Source organism: Microchirus variegatus (assembly GCF_963457635.1).
Source record: "Microchirus variegatus genome assembly, chromosome: 23".
In the NCBI taxonomy this organism is placed as follows: Eukaryota; Metazoa; Chordata; class Actinopteri; order Pleuronectiformes; family Soleidae; genus Microchirus; species Microchirus variegatus.
In genome coordinates this window covers 3,120,761-3,138,876 of record NC_139824.1, presented here as the reverse complement: position 1 = coordinate 3,138,876, position 18,116 = coordinate 3,120,761, and the positions used below count along the sequence as shown (strand labels likewise).

Sequence of the window (18,116 nt, the reverse complement as noted above, 5' to 3'; positions counted from 1 at the left end):
CCTGGGCGGAGGTGGGGGATCGGCGGGAGGGACCAGTTCGGACTCGACCACTGGTTTGATGAGGGACACATGGAAGGTTGGATGATTCTCAGAGCTTGGGGCAACTTGAGGCGGACGGATGTGGCGTTGACCATCTTGTCCACCGGGTAGGGACCAATAAATCTGGGTGCCAGTTTGCGGGATTCAACCTGCAGGGGTAGGTCATTGGTTGAAAGCCAAACCTTTTGGCCGGGAACATATTCGGGAGAAGGGATCCGATGGCGATTGGCCTGATCCTGGGAGCGTTGGGACGCCCTGAGGAGGGAGGCTCTAACCTCCTCCCAAACCGCCTGGCAGCGCTCCATGTTGGCGTGGACCGAAGGAACCGCCGCGTCTCTTTCCTGGTAGTCGAAGAGTGGGGGCTGGTAACCAAGAGACGCCATGAACGGGGAGACACCTGTTGACGCAGAGGTTAGGGAGTTGTGTGCGTACTCGATCCATGGTAAGAAGGTGCTCCACTCCTCTGGATGGCGGGCAGCAACACAGCGTAGGGCCACCTCCATATTCTGGTTGGCCCTCTCTGTTTGTCCATTTGACTGCGGGTGATAACCTGAAGATAGACTGGCAGATGCCCCCACCGCTGAACAGAACGCCTTCCACACTTGGGAGGCGAATTGGGGACCCCGGTCCGACACAATGTCCGTTGGAAAACCATGAATTCGGAAGACGTGCTGGACCAAAACCTCTGCTGTTTCCATAGCGGAGGGAAGGGCGGGGAGGGGGATGTAATGGACAGTCTTAGAGAACCGATCGATGACAGTGAGGACAGTGGTGTGATTGTTGGATGTGGGAAGGCCGGTGACGAAGTCGACGGCGATGTGTGACCAGGGACGATGGGGAATGGGAAGGGGGTGTAGTAATCCAGACGGGGGACGATTAGACGACTTGCCTCTCGAGCAGGTGGGACACGCTGAGACGAAGGTATTAACATCTTGAGACATGGTGGGCCACCAGAAGCGCTGTTTAAGGAGCTGGAGAGTGCGTGCGCCCCCAGGGTGGCAAGCCAGCTTTGAGGAGTGACCCCATTGGAGAACCTCCGAGCGAGTGACCTCCGGCACGAATAGCCGGTCGGGAGGTCCTCCTCCGGGGTCAGGCTCGTTGGCCTGAGCCTCGCGGACTCTGGTCTCCACAGGCCACGTAGCTGCGCCGAGGATACAGGTAGGGGGTAGGATGGTGCCTGGTTCCAGCTCCGGAGGATCAGGTGAGTAGATTCGGGAAAGGGCGTCGGGTTTGACGTTACGGGAGCCAGGACGGAATGTCAGAGTGAAGTGGAAACGGCCCAGGAACAGGGCCCAGCGAGCTTGCCGGGAGTTGAGCCGTTGAGCGTTCTGGAGGTAGGCCAGGTTTTTGTGGTCCGTCCATACGATAAAGGGTTGGACGGTCCCTTCCAGCCAGTGTCGCCACTCCTGCAGGGCCAGGACGACCGCCAGGAGCTCCTTGTTGCCCACGTCGTAGTTTCTCTCAGCCGGGGATAGCTTGCGACTGAAGAAGGCGCAGGGATGGAGCTTCTGGTCGGCGTGGTTGCGCTGGGAAAGGACCGCCCCTACCCCGGTGTCGGATGCGTCGACTTCGACCACGAACTGGAGATCAGGATCCGGGTGCGACAAGATGGGAGCGGAGGTGAACATCTCCTTCAGGCGTGTGAAGGCTGATTCAGCATCGTTGGACCACAGGAACGTCTGCTTGGGAGAGGTGAGGTTAGTTAGAGGTTCAGCAATGCGGCTATAATTACGAATAAAACGTCTGTAAAAATTTGCAAATCCTAGGAAACGTTGTAGTTGTTTCCTAGATGTGGGTGTGGGCCAGTCTTTTACTGCTGAGATCTTAGATGGATCAGGGGCCAAACTGCCTTCCTTGACAATGAACCCCAAAAAAGGAACCGACTGTGAGTGGAAGCTACATTTTTCAGCTTTTACAAATAGTTTGTTCTCCAGCAGTCGCTGGAGAACGAGGCGGACATGCTGGGCGTGTTCCTCCTTTGTCTCAGAAAAAATCAGGATATCGTCTAGATAAACGAAGAGGAACTTGTCCAGCATGTCGCGCAGAATGTCATTGACGAGGTGTTGGAACACCGCAGGAGCGTTGGTAAGGCCAAATGGCATCACCAGATACTCAAAATGTCCACTAGGTGTGTTGAAGGCTGTTTTCCATTCGTCCCCCTCCCTGATTCGAACCAAGTGATAGGCGTTACGTAGATCCAGCTTGGAAAACACCTTGGCCTTGATGAGGGGGTTGAAGGCGGCATCTAGGAGAGGAAGAGCGTATCTGTTCTTGACAGTGATGTCGTTTAAACCTCTGTAGTCGATACATGGGCGGAGGGACCCGTCTTTTTTCTCCACGAAAAAGAACCCTGCCCCCACAGGAGACGATGATGGTCGGATGAGACCTGCTGCCAGCGACTGGTTGATGTAGTCCTCCATACTCTGGCGCTCGGTGCGGGAGAGGTTGTAGAGCCTCCTTGACGGGAGGTTGGCGCCAGGCAGGAGGTCGATGCAGCAGTCATAGGGTCGGTGCGGAGGTAGGGAGAGGGCTCGGTCCTTAGAGAAGACCTCAGCGAGGTCGTGATACACCTCGGGAACGTTGGAGAGGTCTGGGGGTGCTGGTGGTTCACTGGGTGGCCTGGTCGAGGATGGTTGAGCGGAACGAAGACATCGGGAGTGACAGGAGACGCTCCAACCGGAGAGACGACCAGAGGGCCAGTCGAACGACGGGTTGTGGAGGGAAAGCCAGGGAAGTCCTGTGGGAAATAAATTGTGTTCCTGTTCTCGTGGATGGTTTTAGTGTAAGGCTTTCTCCATGTTGTTAAAGATAACAATTAACCAAAAGTCAAGCTGTGAACAAATGATGGATTGTAAAAGCAGGGGTCGGCATGAGGGGCACAGGATGACATGTGTGGGTCATAAAGAAAGTGGGTTGTCTTGTTGTAACTTGCTTTGATGTGACTGTATATATGTTTGAGCTCTCTGAAGCAACTTCAGAGAACATTTAGACCAGCTTTGGGACAGATTCTCTCCTTCATGCATGAAGTAAAGACACGATTTAACCAACACCGATGACTCCAATGAAATTTCTTTCACAGTCCCAGGACCACCGACGCCGAGGAAGCGGGGATCAGGAAGAGTTGGACCTCTTCGACGTGGTTCCCAGACAAAGTCAGAGTAAGGGGAACGGTGCGGTGAGTCACCTCGGCCAGTAGTTTGTCATTGAGATCAGAAATAGTCTTTGGTTTGTCTAATGGTATCGTCGGAATGCCGGCCTGTACAGCGAACTGAGTGTCTATGAAGCTTTCATCAGCTCCGGAATCCACCAAACAATTAGTGGCAATGTTCTCCTGGCCCCAGCGAAGTTGGGCCTTTAAAGACACACGGGTGGGTGCAGGACAGGAAATGGTCCGGCTCACCAGCACTCCTGCATGAGCTGGTGAGCCTAGGCTTTTGGGCGAAGCGTACAAGCGGCGATGAGGTGACCCATTTGTCCACAGTATAGGCAGGCTCCCATCTGCCTCCGACGCTGTCTCTCCGTCGTCGAAAGACGAGTGCGACCCAGCTGCATGGGCTCTGAATAGCTATGAGGATCAGCCGGGACAGAAGAAAGTGAGGGGACTACTGGTGACGGGGCTAGAGGAGAACCTCGGGTTGTTAGCTTCCGTCGTCTCTCGTGGTTTCGCTCCTTAAGTCTAACATCCAATCGGATGGCTAACTCCATTAGCGACTCGAGGTTGGGTGCGACATCTCGTGTAGCTAACTCGTCTCTTAACTCGTCACTTAATCCCCGCCGAAATATAGCCCGTAATGCGGAATCCCCCCAACCACTCTCTACTGCCAGAATGCGGAAACTAATGGCAAAATCTGCTGCTGACGATCTCCCTTGGGTAAGGGACAGTAGCTGATTAGCAATATCACAATTCTGAAAGTTGTGGTCAAAAACCCGAGTTAGCTCTGTAGAAAATGTCCTGAAGGTAACCCCCCTATGGTGCCCCGACTGGAGGAACGCAGAAGCCCACTGGGCAGCTCGACCCGTCAATAAGTTGACGAAGAAGGCAATCTTAGCATGGCTAGTCGGGTAAGTAGTAGGCTGCAAGTCGAACACTAACGAACATTGAAACAAGAAACTAGCGCACTTGTTTAATTCCCCAGAGAAACGTTCGGGGGTTGGAACGAATGGTTCGCGACCAATGTGCGGGGTAGCAGCTACGGGCGCGGCGACAGGCGCTGGAACGGGAGCAGCGGCGAGTGTCTGGGTGGGTGCCTGAGGCCTAACGCTAGTAGCTAGCTCCTGGAGAGCGGAGGCTACGTCGGTGAGCAACCCCTCGTGCCGACGGATAGCTTCGCTGTGTGCTAAGAGCGCCTGTATAACCTGGTCTCTGTCTGCCGGGTCCATGGTTGGTCAGATCCAACTGTTACGCTTTTCCCTTTAAAGGGAAAAGCCGAGGACTTAGGCGTGGACCCGAATGCAGAGCAGGACAACCAGGTATCAATATAACAATATTTATTATAATAATAATAAATATACAAACAACAATAGCCGACCAGCGGTATACTCAATAAGAATATATATATATATATATAACAATAACAATATAGATATAAGAATATAGATATAATTATAGATATATATAGATATATAAACAAACGACGAGCACGTGCTGTGTTAGCTAACGTGACAACGGGGACAGAGACAGAAACGGGTTGAATGTCCAGCGAACGCAAAGTCAGCGTCTTCAACGACTCTTCGTGGCGACACAGTTCGTGATTGTTCCTCCAGGGAACGGACTCACTCGAGATGACGAAGAGCGGAGTCGGGAAGCACACGAAGATCGAAGAAGGGCGACGAGGCGATGCTGGCGTGGAGATGACAACGGGAACGGAGAGGAACAGGAGGTAGCGATTCCGGGGTGGAAAGGAATCCGCAGGAAACTCCGTGATCCTCTCTCGACAGGAGACGTGGTGACCTGAACAAAGACGTGAGGTAAGGACGAACGAAGTCAGGATTTCTAGCAGCAAAGAACGAGTAGTTACCAAGCGAGCGAAAACATGGATCTGACACCAGAAGACGCGAAGCTCCGCCTTATAAGCCCACGTGATCGCTGATCAGGAGCAGCTGGGCTGGAGCTGCGCAGGTGGAAGTCATTCTGGTGTCATCAGGGAACTAGGTCAGCCACGCCCCCTGCAGGGTGGAGAGAGAGAGAGAGGAGAACACAGAGTGGCGACGAACAAAACAACAACAAATAGGTCTGTGGTGCGAATGTGGATCGTGACAAAATTTGCCCTACTGTGAATCAAATGACGCGTTTTGCATCACAGTAGGGCACATTCTGAAAATGGAAAACAGATTTTTTTTAACAACTCAGTTAAAAACTGAGGGAGGGAAGCATAATTTTTAAAAAACAATACATAATCTAGCGATACAAAGCCACATGCAAATCCGTGAAGTATCCCTTTAATTGCCAACTACAACTAGTAAGTTAAAGGGGAAATAAGTAGTTTATAGGGCCATCTAGAGGAGAGGCTGAAATTTACAACAAAGACCTGCTGCTCTGCTCACCCCCTCCCTTCCCTGAGCGCTACGGTATCAGCAGCTGGTCAAATGTCGTCCTCGTCGTCTTTCTCCGTGTCAGCAGATGAGGTTTGTGAGGTGAGGGAGAGGGCGAGCTACCGCGGCCGTAGCAGACGAAGCGGAGAGAGAGGAGGCGGGACTTCCGCTACAAGTAAAGAGACGCTAGTTTTGTTCTCTCGCGTTTGTCCTTACAGGCTCCGGTAGAAACATGGCGTCTTGCTGCTAACAGTGGCTATGCAACCGCGGTCCGCGGTCATGTTATTTTACATGACTTTTTGAAACACTACGAAAATGAAACTTAAAGGAAAATTAAAGGTATTGAACTTTGCGATACCTGCATATACTCTGGTAATGTATGATAAGAAAAACGCAGCTCAAAGTAGAAAAGATCATTTCAGCTTCTGATGAATGTTTGTCTGTAAAACACCATAAGATTTACATGGATCGTCTAAACAAATGCCTGTTTTCTCCATAGATGGACAACCAAAGGTATTTTTATTTTACATTTTTTTATATATATTTTTTATATTATACAAAAGACACATATGAGGCCCCAGCATTTTAGCCTCATGTGTGTCTTTTGTTTATGTGTGTACGCGCTCATGTCCACGGATCCCATGCACATAATGCTAGAAGCAACGTGTGTCTCCCAGTGGGCCATTCTCAAGGTGCATTAACAGCAAACACTGCCAATGAGGCTGCATTCGCACGTGCGCGTATGTGTGTGTGGGTGTGTGTGTGTGTGTGTGTGTGCAGTCAAGCCTCCCAAATGTTCACGTATGTGTTGAAGAGATCCAAGTATGTGACTCAGATATTACACCTCTATCTATTGCTGTTTTTCTGTCTCCTTTTCTTTCACACATCTTGATTTTATTCTGCAGTGTGCTCTGTTTTCAAGCCCATATTGTTGTCACTGGCTTTAAACCCTTTCAAGTCTTTTTGTTACACACACTCACCTGTTTGCATCTATTCATACAGAATGTGCTTTGTTTGATATCTGAGACAAGAACATGGCATCATATATTACCTTGGAGATCAAGTGATGAAAAACATGGAAAAATATGCTTGAAAGGGATATGTTTCCCTTTCCACACAAAACAGAGGAAATTGTAAAACTAAACAATTTTTTGATTTTGATTTCATTTCAATCAATGTCTTATTTTAAAGGTGCCATATGTAAGAATGTGGACATTCAAATTCAAAACACAGAGGTCTTTTAGGTTTTGTTTTCTGACGTTACTGGCAACCCATGGTTGCTCGGCAGCTGAGACTCTACTGACTGCAATGATTGGTAGACGGCGGTAGGTGGCGCCACATGCCAAAACATGATTTGCAGTCTGCAAAATATTTTTTTTAATGCAAATATTTTGTCTGTACTGTTGTTGTTGGTGAGTTCAGTTTGTTATATGAACATTATTCCTGAGTCTCTGTGACATATTAGGAGGATTTTATGGCCAGTTGCTTTAAATGTATTACATAATCCATAATCCACTTTAAACATTGATTAAAATGAAATCAAAATGTGAGCACAGACAGAGCCACGGGGAATCAAAGTGACACATTCTGCTCAACTTTATGAATGAGTGAAAATCCATGAATCAGAGGAACTTGCCCGCTCAGACTGGAGGTGATCAGAAAAGCAATCAGGAGAGGAAGGATGTCAAGAGAAAGAGGGAATATGTGAAAAGAAGCAATGTGTGAAGGAGCACAGAGTCGTGGTGACAGAAGGAGATGTTATATTGGAGTTACAGGAAACTCAACTCCTGAACACATGAAAAGGCAAACAACATACACATTGTGTCTATATAAGAAAGTGAGAGGTTTGTTTGTGTTAGCAAGTGAGAGGGAGACACAGATAGAACGATGGAAGCTCAGCAGGGGGAAGACAAGTTTCGACAAAGTAGTGACGCACATGCTCAGCAACCAGCCTCCTCCCCATCTCTGTCTTGCCCCCTATTTCTCTTATTAATCAACTGGGAGTCATTAATAGTCATCCATCTATTCGACCAACTCTGGCTTCTGCAGACTTGTTCACGCCCCACCTTCCCACCTCAATTTCTCTCATTGCGTCTGGTGGTTGACTGACATGAATATTGTCCAATCAGACACATCCACACATTTCATATGTGCTCTATGAAGCAGGTGCGTCATGGATTTTTTTTCTACCCCACAAAAGCTGGAAGACCAATGGTGGGCTGATGATGATGATGAGCAGTCTGATGCATTTGTTTCATCCTTATATAGACACGACAAGCTGTGATTCCACTGCTCCATGCGAGAGTGGGATCTGTGTGTGTGTGTGTGTGTGTGTGTGTGTGTGTGCGTGTGCGTGTGCGTGTGTGTGTGCGTGTGCGTGTGCGTGTGCGTGTGCGTGTGTGTGCGTGCGTGTGTGCGTGTGTGTGTGTTCTGAATGAAAGTGCTCTTGGTTTGCTTTGTTGTTGTGGCACAAACACACAGCATAGGATGTGTATGAAAGGAGCTGTATGTTTACCTGCTAGACGTGAAGTGAAGTGAGTTCATTGTAAGCATCTGTTTTGTACGTGAGGTAATTATTTTATAGTTTTATCTCGCTGTAGATCATCATTGCAAATGTGAATATATTAATATAAAACTATTAATATAAATTCGGTCATTTGTTGTGATGATATGGTGCATCATTGCTAGCATAGGCTTTTTATTTGTGTCATTCTGTGTACACTACCACTACTCAGCCTTAAGGGCTTTCACTGGCAGGTACTCAGGAGTCAGGGCCAGGGGAAGACCCAAAACATGAGGAGTGGCCAAATCAACAATTTGGTACATTCTTAAAAAGAACAAATCCACTGGTGAACACAGAAATACTAAAAGACATGGAAGACCACAGAAGGCAAGTCAAGTGGATGGTGAATTTACAACATCCAGCCAAGTGAAGAACACACTTGAAGATGTAGTGTCATTGTCAAAGTCTACAATCAAGAGAGGCCTTCATGAACGTAAATACAGAGGGTTCACAACAAGGTGCAAACCACTGTTACGACCCCAGCTCGTTGGGGAAAGGGGAAATAACATAAAATAACCAGATATAATTGGTTTAGCAAAAATCGAATATTTTATGAATGAAGAAGGTAAATTTAAACATAAATGAAACTCAATAAACTAAGGTAGGAGGAGGCTATTCCCAAACAAAAATACGAAAACACAAACTAAAATACAAAACGGGAATAGCTCCCCTAAATCAGGCTCAGGGCCTTCAACGTGGGTAACACCACAAAACAAAAATGGATAACTCAAAACTCTGGCGCTCAGGCTGAGCCAAAAACAACTATTAAACAGTAACTAGCTATCACGAATGCTCACAATGCTCTGAAGACAAGTCAAAACCCACAAACCAATGCTTAAATCTGCAAATGAGTAAGTAGACGTGTGTTGGAAAGGTTGTATGATCGAATCCACCAGCTCCCAGGGTGTCCCATTATTTACCATATTATTATTATTATTATTATTATTATTATTACATAAAGCCTTATGAGTATTAAGCATTAATAATACATAAAGCATATTGTATAAAGCATTAATGAGTGCTTATAACTATAGTGTTATAGATTATAATTCATTATAAGCTTGGTATGCATCAAATAATACTATAAATACATGTATTGGGTGTGTGGTGGTAAGCTCGACTGGGCCAGTCATATTGATCCGCATGCCACGATGTCTCACTCCAAGGTTTTCTCATAAGTTGGCAGCCCTGTGACAAACTATATTTGTTAGTTGCTTTAAACTCCTCATGTGTTTTTATAGAGCTACAGATGTCACATGACTCCACTGAAGCGTCCCTGGGTCAGAACCACCTTAGAACCTGAATACAGTATATCTGATTCTTTGGCACAACATCTATTCCTTTTTTATGGTGAAAAACAGCCGGCAAAGAGAGACTTATCTGACATATGTTCGATGTATTTATACATCTGTAAAGGTGAACATCGTATCCTGCCAGAGAGTGTTCAGCTACCAGAGCTCTATCAGATGGCATCAGTGTTTAAATTATCAGTAGTTGAGGCTCAGCATTATATAATTCCTAACATGTTTTCCTCGGTGACAGTCTGTTGTCATATTGTGAGAGCAGGTGTTATTTGCAGATGCTTTGAGATGCTGGTGTATTATAATGAGGGCTATATGCTTACTTTTCATCTCCATGCCTCCTGTTCTCTGTCTTCCTCAGTTGTGTGGTTTACAGTTAAACAAGCTGGTCAACTGCCTGGGGGCCTCTGTGTGTGTGTGTGTGTGTGTGTGTGTGTGTGTGTGTGTGTGTGTGTGTGTGTGTGTGTGTGTGTGTGTGTGTGTGTGTGTGTGTGTGTGTGTGTGTGTGTGTGTGTGTGTGTGTGTGTGTGTGTGTGTGCGCGCATGCGTGCGTGCGTGTGTGCTTTGATTCTTGTGGGCATTTGATTAGACAGGAGCCAAAGCATAGAATGAAACACCCACATAAAAAGAAACAAATATATAATTGTGTTAAAACAAGTATGAATTTATTTTTTCTGTATGCTTCACCATTCCTTCTCTCATAGTAAAAATAACAAATAAGCCAATCTGTCATATATAATCATTATTTCTTAGTCAGATACAAAACGTAGACGTGCACAGTGACGGACTACAAAGAAACATGGAAAATGGTATAACTGGCACTTTGGTCGTCTGACAGTGACCACACTGTCATGGCCGCTGAAGAGCACCCTGGCTCAGTTTGACCTTCTATTCAAGACTGTGAAGAGATTAAACATCTAAATATTTGACACTACATATTTCCCAGAGATATTCTTCATAAAGACTCTCAGTGACCTAAAAAGAGGCAATCATTTTCTCGAATTCTCAAAAATAGATAGAGGGGGGAAAAAAAAAAACATTTGATCTTTTTGTAGTCTGGTTCCTGTTAAAGCAAGGTTAACTGACTATGAGATATCTCTCTCTCTCTCTCTCTCTCTCTCTCTCTCTCTCTCTCTCTCTCTCTCTCTCTCTCTCTCCTTCACTGAATTACCTCCTACACTTTCACTCCTACTACATCTTGGTCCTGCCCTCATCACCTCTATAGAGGCTGTTTTTTCATCCTTTCTTTGTCCTTGAGAGATTCAGACAGCTTTAGAGAAAAACAAGGGAGGAGCTGCTATTCACTTTCCTTCCTACATGGTGATGTGGAAACTCGATTGGAAGAGGGAGGGGTTGATAAATGCTGCTGTTGCTGCTGACTAGTGTGTGCCTGTATTTGGTAACTTCCTCCTTCCTTATTTTGCATTTGTGCTGCTGCTGAAGTGCAGGCCACTTCTCTATACCTTCACATCGTCTCAGTCTGCTGTTCCTCTACCTGTTGCTTTCTCCAGCTTCAAACTCTTTCAGTTTGTGTATTTACAAATCAGGACAATTTGCACCTCTTTGGTCCATCTGGCATCACCCAGGAATGATTCAGTGGAGTGATAAACCGACTGACGTATTTGCCTTTGGCAGTGTTGCCAGCTTGTGAATCCATTCATTCTCATTTAGCCATACTCTCTCTCACACATACACACACTCAAACACACACAGATGTCCATCGCAGCCAGAACAAGTCTGAGTCACCTCTGGCTGTGACATTGGGTCCATGTGGTCAGTCCTGTGAGTACGCTTTAATCACAGATTATTCACACAGCAGCAATCTGCTCCCTTTTTGAGGATTTTTGTTTTTGCCCATCTTGTCTGACATTGGTGATCATTATGAGGAAAGTGACCACATAGAGCACCTAAAATGTCCCTTTGTTTAAAAAAAATAAAAATAAATAAAGTGTAATAGATTACCCCAAAGGAAATCATGAGAACTCAAGTTTCAGGAAATATTTAGTAAAGAATTGTATTTAGATGTTCATCTGCATCAAAGTCAACAATCTTTTTACACATTATGTCAATATGTCATAGAAAGACATTGAAAAACAAACAATCTCTGGCTTCCTGATAGGAAGCATTTGTTTCCTGTCGGGGTGTTGCAAACAACACCGTATTTACAGAAATTGGTGGAGGGTATGATGGATGGAGGAACTACGTGAGTTGATTTATTACTTTTCACCTGCAGGTTGCTGTTTCTACGACCAGCACTGTCTTTTTTTCATACTACCTTCTGTCTTCGACTGTCTTCTCTTATTGCTGCATTAAACTGTCCCCTGTCCTTTCTCCCATTTCATATCTTCCTCTCACTAATCCTGTTTGTTGGGAACCCTTTCCCCTCCTCTCCCTCTCATTCTCCTCGTCACTGTCTGCTCTTCTCTGACATCCCTGCTTTCCACGTTCTCTTTCTCTCTAACAGCCATATACAGGCTTCACAGTATATTTTCTCCTCATTTACCTTCAGCCTCACTGCATTGTGCTCTGTCCTGTAGAAACACTAGCCATCGCAGTATTCCTATGTAATGATGAATGGGATTGTGCTGCATCATATGTCAGATCAAACACCCACAGAAAACAGATCTATGTACATATACACTTTAAGTGGTTACAGTATTTTCACTACTGTGCACTGAATATAACAGTAATTGTACTCAGTACAGCCAGTTAATTGGATGCACGTATAGCACTAGTAGTTTTATCTAAGTTGAGTTGACAAACTTGACAACATCATTCACAACTGCTATCAAATCTCATTGATATTAGAGATGGAGTCAGCCCTCGTAGCCCTGATTGCAGGGAACCATGACATCATACAGGTGAGACACAGAAAGCCATACCTGTAGAGTACTGTAAATATATATGACCTTAGCTGAAGAAGTCTTAGCAGCCCTGAAAAGTGTTAAGCCCTGTAGTGGCAGATTTAGAATCTAACCATCCCCCAATCTCCCTCGCTGTGCCTCACAGCTCACAGCAAAGCGGGCAAAGGGGGTGCAGAGAGTCAAACAGGGGTCCTCACAGCCTTTAAAACAGGCTGGAAGGAACTGGGGTAGCACTAAGAGTCTCATTCAGCCAGATAGGTGGAGGATGATGCAGAGGCTGAAAACAGAAAGGACTAGTAATGAGATTCGCGAGCAGGATGAGGGAGAGGAGGAAGATGGAGGCAGGTTGAACTCAGGTGGACATTCAAGCTCGAAGCACCGCAGAGTGACACCTGAGTCCTCGTTGCCATAGTTTGCCCAGTACTCTTCTGCGTCAAGTTTGGGCAGTGCCAGTTCTTCCTCCCCCAGCTCATACTTGACTACTGAAGTGGTTGTAGATGGGCCTTTCCCATACAAACCAGCCTTGACAGTCTCTGATGATTTCTCAAAGAGGCCTTTTGTGGACGACTGGGGCCTGTTTTTGTGAAACCACCAGCGGGTCTTGGTGCTGAAGGTGGTGGTGGTGGAGCCAGCGATAGAGCCGGGATCTGCCAAAGGGCAAAGCGCGAAGTCCATCTCACGGAGGAAGCGGAGATCCTGGCCACGGCGATTAGAAGGAGAGGCGCAGATTACTTCAGAGGAGGAGACACGTGCCTCACGGAACCACTCCCAGAGAGCGCGGGCCTCACAGCCACAGGACCAGGGGTTGGCATTGAGACGGAGGAACTCGATTCCCTGGGTGTCCCTCAGGGTCTGACTGGGCAGCTCCGCCAGGGTGTTGTTGAAAAGAAAGAGCATGGTGAGACGGCCAAGGTCACGGAAGGCTCGGCGGTTCACCTGCTTGACGCGGTTGTCGTGGAGGAGAAGGCGGTCGAGGTTGACTAAGCCACGGAACACATTCTCCGAGAGGGTGCGAATACGGTTGCCATGCAGGAAAAGCTGGCTCAGGTTGATAAGGTCAGAAAAGATGTCATCCTGCAGGAAGTGGAGATTATTCTCCTGAAGAAGGAAAGAAAAAAATTTAAAAGATTAATCACAGGTAAGACAGACACTATTTGATTCAGAAAATGTGTAACTGCAGCTGCTTTTTGAGTATTTCCATGTCTGGGTGGCTACAGGAGTGTGTGAGCATCTGTGTGTTAGTGTTCTGCTTTCATTTATATAACTCTCCGGCGCTCCTACCTGCAGATAGAGGAACTGCAGGCTGTAAAGCTTGTGGAAGATGTCATGGGGCAGGGCCGTGAGCCGGCAGCGGTGCATGTGGAGGCTCTGGAGCTTCTCGAGTCCTCGGAAGGCTGCCCCCTCCAGCCTGTGGAGGTTAGGGTTGTCCCCCAGGTCCAACTCCTCCAAGTCCCTCAGCTCACTGAAAGCACCTGCCTCAATCCACGTGATGTTGTTGGAGAATAGCCACAGAACCTGGTGACGCAGAAGTGATTTTTCTTCAATATGGGTATAATTACACCTTAACATTACTTTTCTATGCATCAGCATCAAGAAACTGTTGCAGGTTGAGTTTTCCACATGTTCTCCTTACCTGAGTTCCGAAGCCGAAAGAGCCAACTCTAAGCTCCGTGATCCGGTTGTTCTGGAGGAACACGCGCTGCGACTCATAGGGCACTCCGACCGGAACGGTGGTGAAGTTCTGCGCCTGGCAGCTCACAGTCATGGGCGTCGGGTAGCACACGCACAGATGCGGACACGCCGATGCCGGACTTGGCTTGCCGAGGACCAGCCACACCACCAACCACAGGGAGAGACCGCCTGCGCGGAGGAGAGCGAGATGAAAGAGAGAGGGGAGAGGTGAGTGGAAACCACGGTGGTGAAAGCATCACTTCGCAGCACACACGACATATGGTTCTAAATGGGTATTTATTATGGCGTCTGTGCATTTATGCACTGTTTTTTCATCTCAACCAGCTATAATTACATCAATAAAAGACAGGATGAACATCCCCACAATCGGAATTGCCCGCATTGTCATTGTATGTTCATATAAAGGAATTAGAATGACCACTATATGGTACAAATAATAAACGACACAAAAGCAAAAGGTCCTTTTTGCGCGTCTGCGCCACACGTCCCTAACTTTACGCACAGCATGGGCGCAAAACTATAACTAAAATGGTGTTATTTTCATAATCAGCTTTACATGGATCACATGCAATGTGACTATTAAATATTTTTATTTGAAAATGAACACAGCTTCCTAAGTTTCCCTTCTGTTTCAGCATTGGCAATCAAAAGAAACATCCTGCATGTATCAATTCCGATGTTACGCTCAATAATCAATGTACGTTAAATAATTATTGAATTTAAAAACTTTAAAAAATGTTGCACAGGTTCTTTATGACAGGCAAAGTGAGCCTATGTCCGCAGTGTCCAGAAATATGAAGGGGAACACTTACTTTTGCAGTTGCGCACGATGGAGCATCGTCGGCTCCGAGAAATCGAAGAGGTGTCCATCCTGAACCAAAGCCCAAAGCGAGTTAGCGAAAGAGTAAGAAGTAAAGCCTTAGCCTGCTATCTCCGCTGATGCCCTGGTTCCCGAGTCGGAGCGACTGAGAGTGTGCCGGTCCATTGCTCCCAGTGTGCCTTAAATACCAAAGCATCCAGTAATTGCCTACGGCAGTGGGCACGTTGGATTCTCCTACGTCACCGATCCGAGGTCATGAATGAGTGAGGGCGGCGAGGAACGGAAAGGGGAGGTGCCGACCGTAGGGGATTCTCTTGGAGAGCATGTGCGCGCGTAAAAGCTGGTTGGAGAGACTTGGTGAGAGGAGGAGACTCTTTACGACGCACAAAGAGAACAAGAAGGAGGGAAGGAGAGTGAAAGTAGAAACGGTAAAGGGTGGCATCAGAAGAGGCGGGGTGAACGGAGAGCCAAGGCACGGTGCCCGGTAATGATGACTGGTTTCTGTGGAGGAGTGGAGGACGGGTAGGAGAAGAGCGCACAGCTCGTTTCCTTACCATAATGGTCCGTTTCCGGCGCGCGCGGCAGCCAGACACAGAGGACACAGAGAGAAAAAAGAGACTTACATGGTTCTGTTACAGAGGATGCCCCACGAATTATGATTCAGCCGTATGGGAAAATGTGGTGCCAGAGGGAGAGACACACCCAAAACAACCAGAATTGAGTATTAGGCATATTTGTTGTGGATGGTAACTATAACATGCTTCAGTCATGTTGATTGTACATTAATTAGAGCACCTAATAAACTCCCTCTGATGATGGAGATTAAACGTATTTAAATCGTCAAAGGAGGCAACAGTGATCAGACTGGGATGTGATTTTACATTTAGATCTGTTTAATCAAAACCTGCTGGAGTAAAGTGAACCCTTCTCCCTGGGTCTGTCTCTCTCTGTTCTTGTGGCTCATTTCTCAGTCCATATTGCACTTACACCACAAACATTGTTAAGTGGCTTCCCCGGCAATTAAAAAAAATGAAAGAAAGCAAAGCACAACAGATGCCTTTGTGGATGCCATTTCAAGGCTGCTTTGCTGAGTCTGTGCCTCAAGCTGTCATGCTGCTTGTGTATAACCACCAGCTGAAAGTCGGTGAAAAAGCTTCAGCTGTGATGTGATAAAGGAAATTGTTATTTAATCTGATCAAAGTTCAAAACATAGGTTATAGTGTGTGACACCAATGTCTACAATTTAATGTAACCAAATGCAAAAAGTAAAGAAAAAGACTTCTAACTGCCACTAATGACAATCAATAAATGACAATTAAAGCTGGACTTGACACTGCTGCTTCATTAGTATTGTGGCTTACTGGTGTAGTTCATCATAATCACAGCATAAATTAGGTTCTATAGCTGATTCAACAGAGTTCATATCAGTCTTCAACAGGTGGCCTGTGATCCTGAGAGGGTGTGTATATATATATATATATACATATTAGGGATGCAACGGTACAGTTTTCCCATGGTTCGATATGCATCACGGTTTTGGGGCCACGGTATCAGTACGGTTTCGATATCTTATATAAAACTGCTCAGACTAGCAAAGGCAATATTACACTGTAAAAATAATTAAAAGCACAGATATAATCAAACCACAAACTGTATTTAAACAATAGTTCACTATCAGATTAAATTAAACAGCAAACATAAAACCACACAAATTAAACATAAATCAAGTTTAGTGCTATCCAATAAAAATAAACAATATTTTAACCCACTCACAGAAACTAAAACTACAAATACACCATGCTGCTCCAAGTGAAAGAGACGGGTGATGACGACGTAAATGAGAGGCTTGTACTGGGTGGCGCTGTAGAGCGAGTGTCTGTTGAATATCTAACTTCAAACCAATTTCAAACCAACTTCACTGCGCTGCATAACAGATGCTTGCACCCCGTGGTTTGTTTGTTGACATTTATTTGCTCATTCTGATCTAGTCTAGCGGACTTAAATTTCAAACTTCCTTTTTTCAGTCTCGTTCACTCGTTATGCGTAAAGCGCTGATTGGCTCTGAAGGAGGCACTGCCTACCCTGACTGCACGTCACAGCGCTCAGTGACGTGCAGTCAGGGTAGGCAGTGCCAACCATATACCTGCACTTTCCCGGCTTTTCACAAAACCCATTTTCTGTGCTGCAGCGTGAACTGCTTTATTTAATTGACAGTTTCTATTATTTTATATGTGTTGCTTCATGTTGTTTTCTTGAACGCTTTTTGCTTGATTTTCCATTCACTGATTTGCTAATAATTGGGGATGCACCAATGCATGCAGGAAAGTATGATATGTACGACTTTACAGAGACTTTACAGACCCCTGGAGACTTTTTTTTTTATTTTTAAAAACAGTGACAAATCTAGCTACTTTGTCATAAACCTAAATACTACGAGAGCACAAGAGTGAGATCCATCTAACTTTATATGCTACAGACAGAGAGTCACTCACACACACACACACACACACATGCTAATGAACGACAAATAAATAACTAAAACCTTCTTTGTCCTAATATTTAAAAAAAACATAAAGCGAAACCCCTTATTGCCTTAATTTATTCACATTTTTCATAAAGTTTTGATATCATACGGTTCCCTGACAGTAGTGATGGTCCCACATGACTGGGTATGAATATAGTTATCGCGTGCGCACTAAATACTATTTCGTGGCAACAAAATAGTAAATTGTGGGCACGAAATAGTTTTTCATGCGAGCTTCTCCCGTGGATAAATACGCAAATGCCGCTGTTCACCGCACAGGTGCTGAAAAGTGACACATCACTCACTGGCTGTTTCACAATATCCATACTTGTGCGTACTTGCGTACACAGGAAAGCCATATATCCCAGAATGCATTTCAGCGGAACACAGCAGGATAAAATACTTATATAAACCTGAAATAAATATTTTTTTGTGTCCCGGAACGCAGTTTTAAAATCATTTGACACGAGAAATTAGTCATATAGAATCCAAAGATGTGGTTTGTGTAATGAGATATGACGTATTTGTAGTATGACAGCGGCTCTGTCGGAGGTGATCAGCTCTGCCTCAGCGGACGCTCGGTGCTCACAGTGCCCGGCACAGAGCAGCGTTACCTCGGCCTGTCCTGATGAAATGATCCGCTGGCTCCGTCATTACATACTGGGTGTGATCCATAGATTTGTTGTTGAAATGTTATTTTGTTTTTAATGTAAATGTTTTGACTTTATTATGTAAATACATATATACACACATTTTATATATGTGTGTGTGTGTGTGTGTG

At 45.9% G+C, this 18,116-nt stretch overlaps 1 protein-coding gene across 1 annotated transcript; it reads right to left on the bottom strand.

Annotated features, from left to right (window-relative positions):
* Positions 1 to 12,545: 12,545 nt before the first annotated feature.
* On the bottom strand, positions 12,546 to 14,965 carry rtn4rl2a (reticulon 4 receptor-like 2 a; the record flags this gene model as incomplete). The annotated part of the gene is made up of 4 exons (XM_083909305.1): positions 14,804 to 14,965; positions 13,933 to 14,159; positions 13,581 to 13,814; positions 12,546 to 13,397 (listed from the first exon to the last, which is right to left on the bottom strand). Exons 1-4 carry the CDS (start codon positions 14,859 to 14,861, stop codon positions 12,546 to 12,548), a joined length of 1,371 nt encoding a protein of 456 aa, XP_083765431.1. The 5' UTR covers positions 14,862 to 14,965.
* Between the last annotated feature and the right edge of the window lie 3,151 nt (positions 14,966 to 18,116).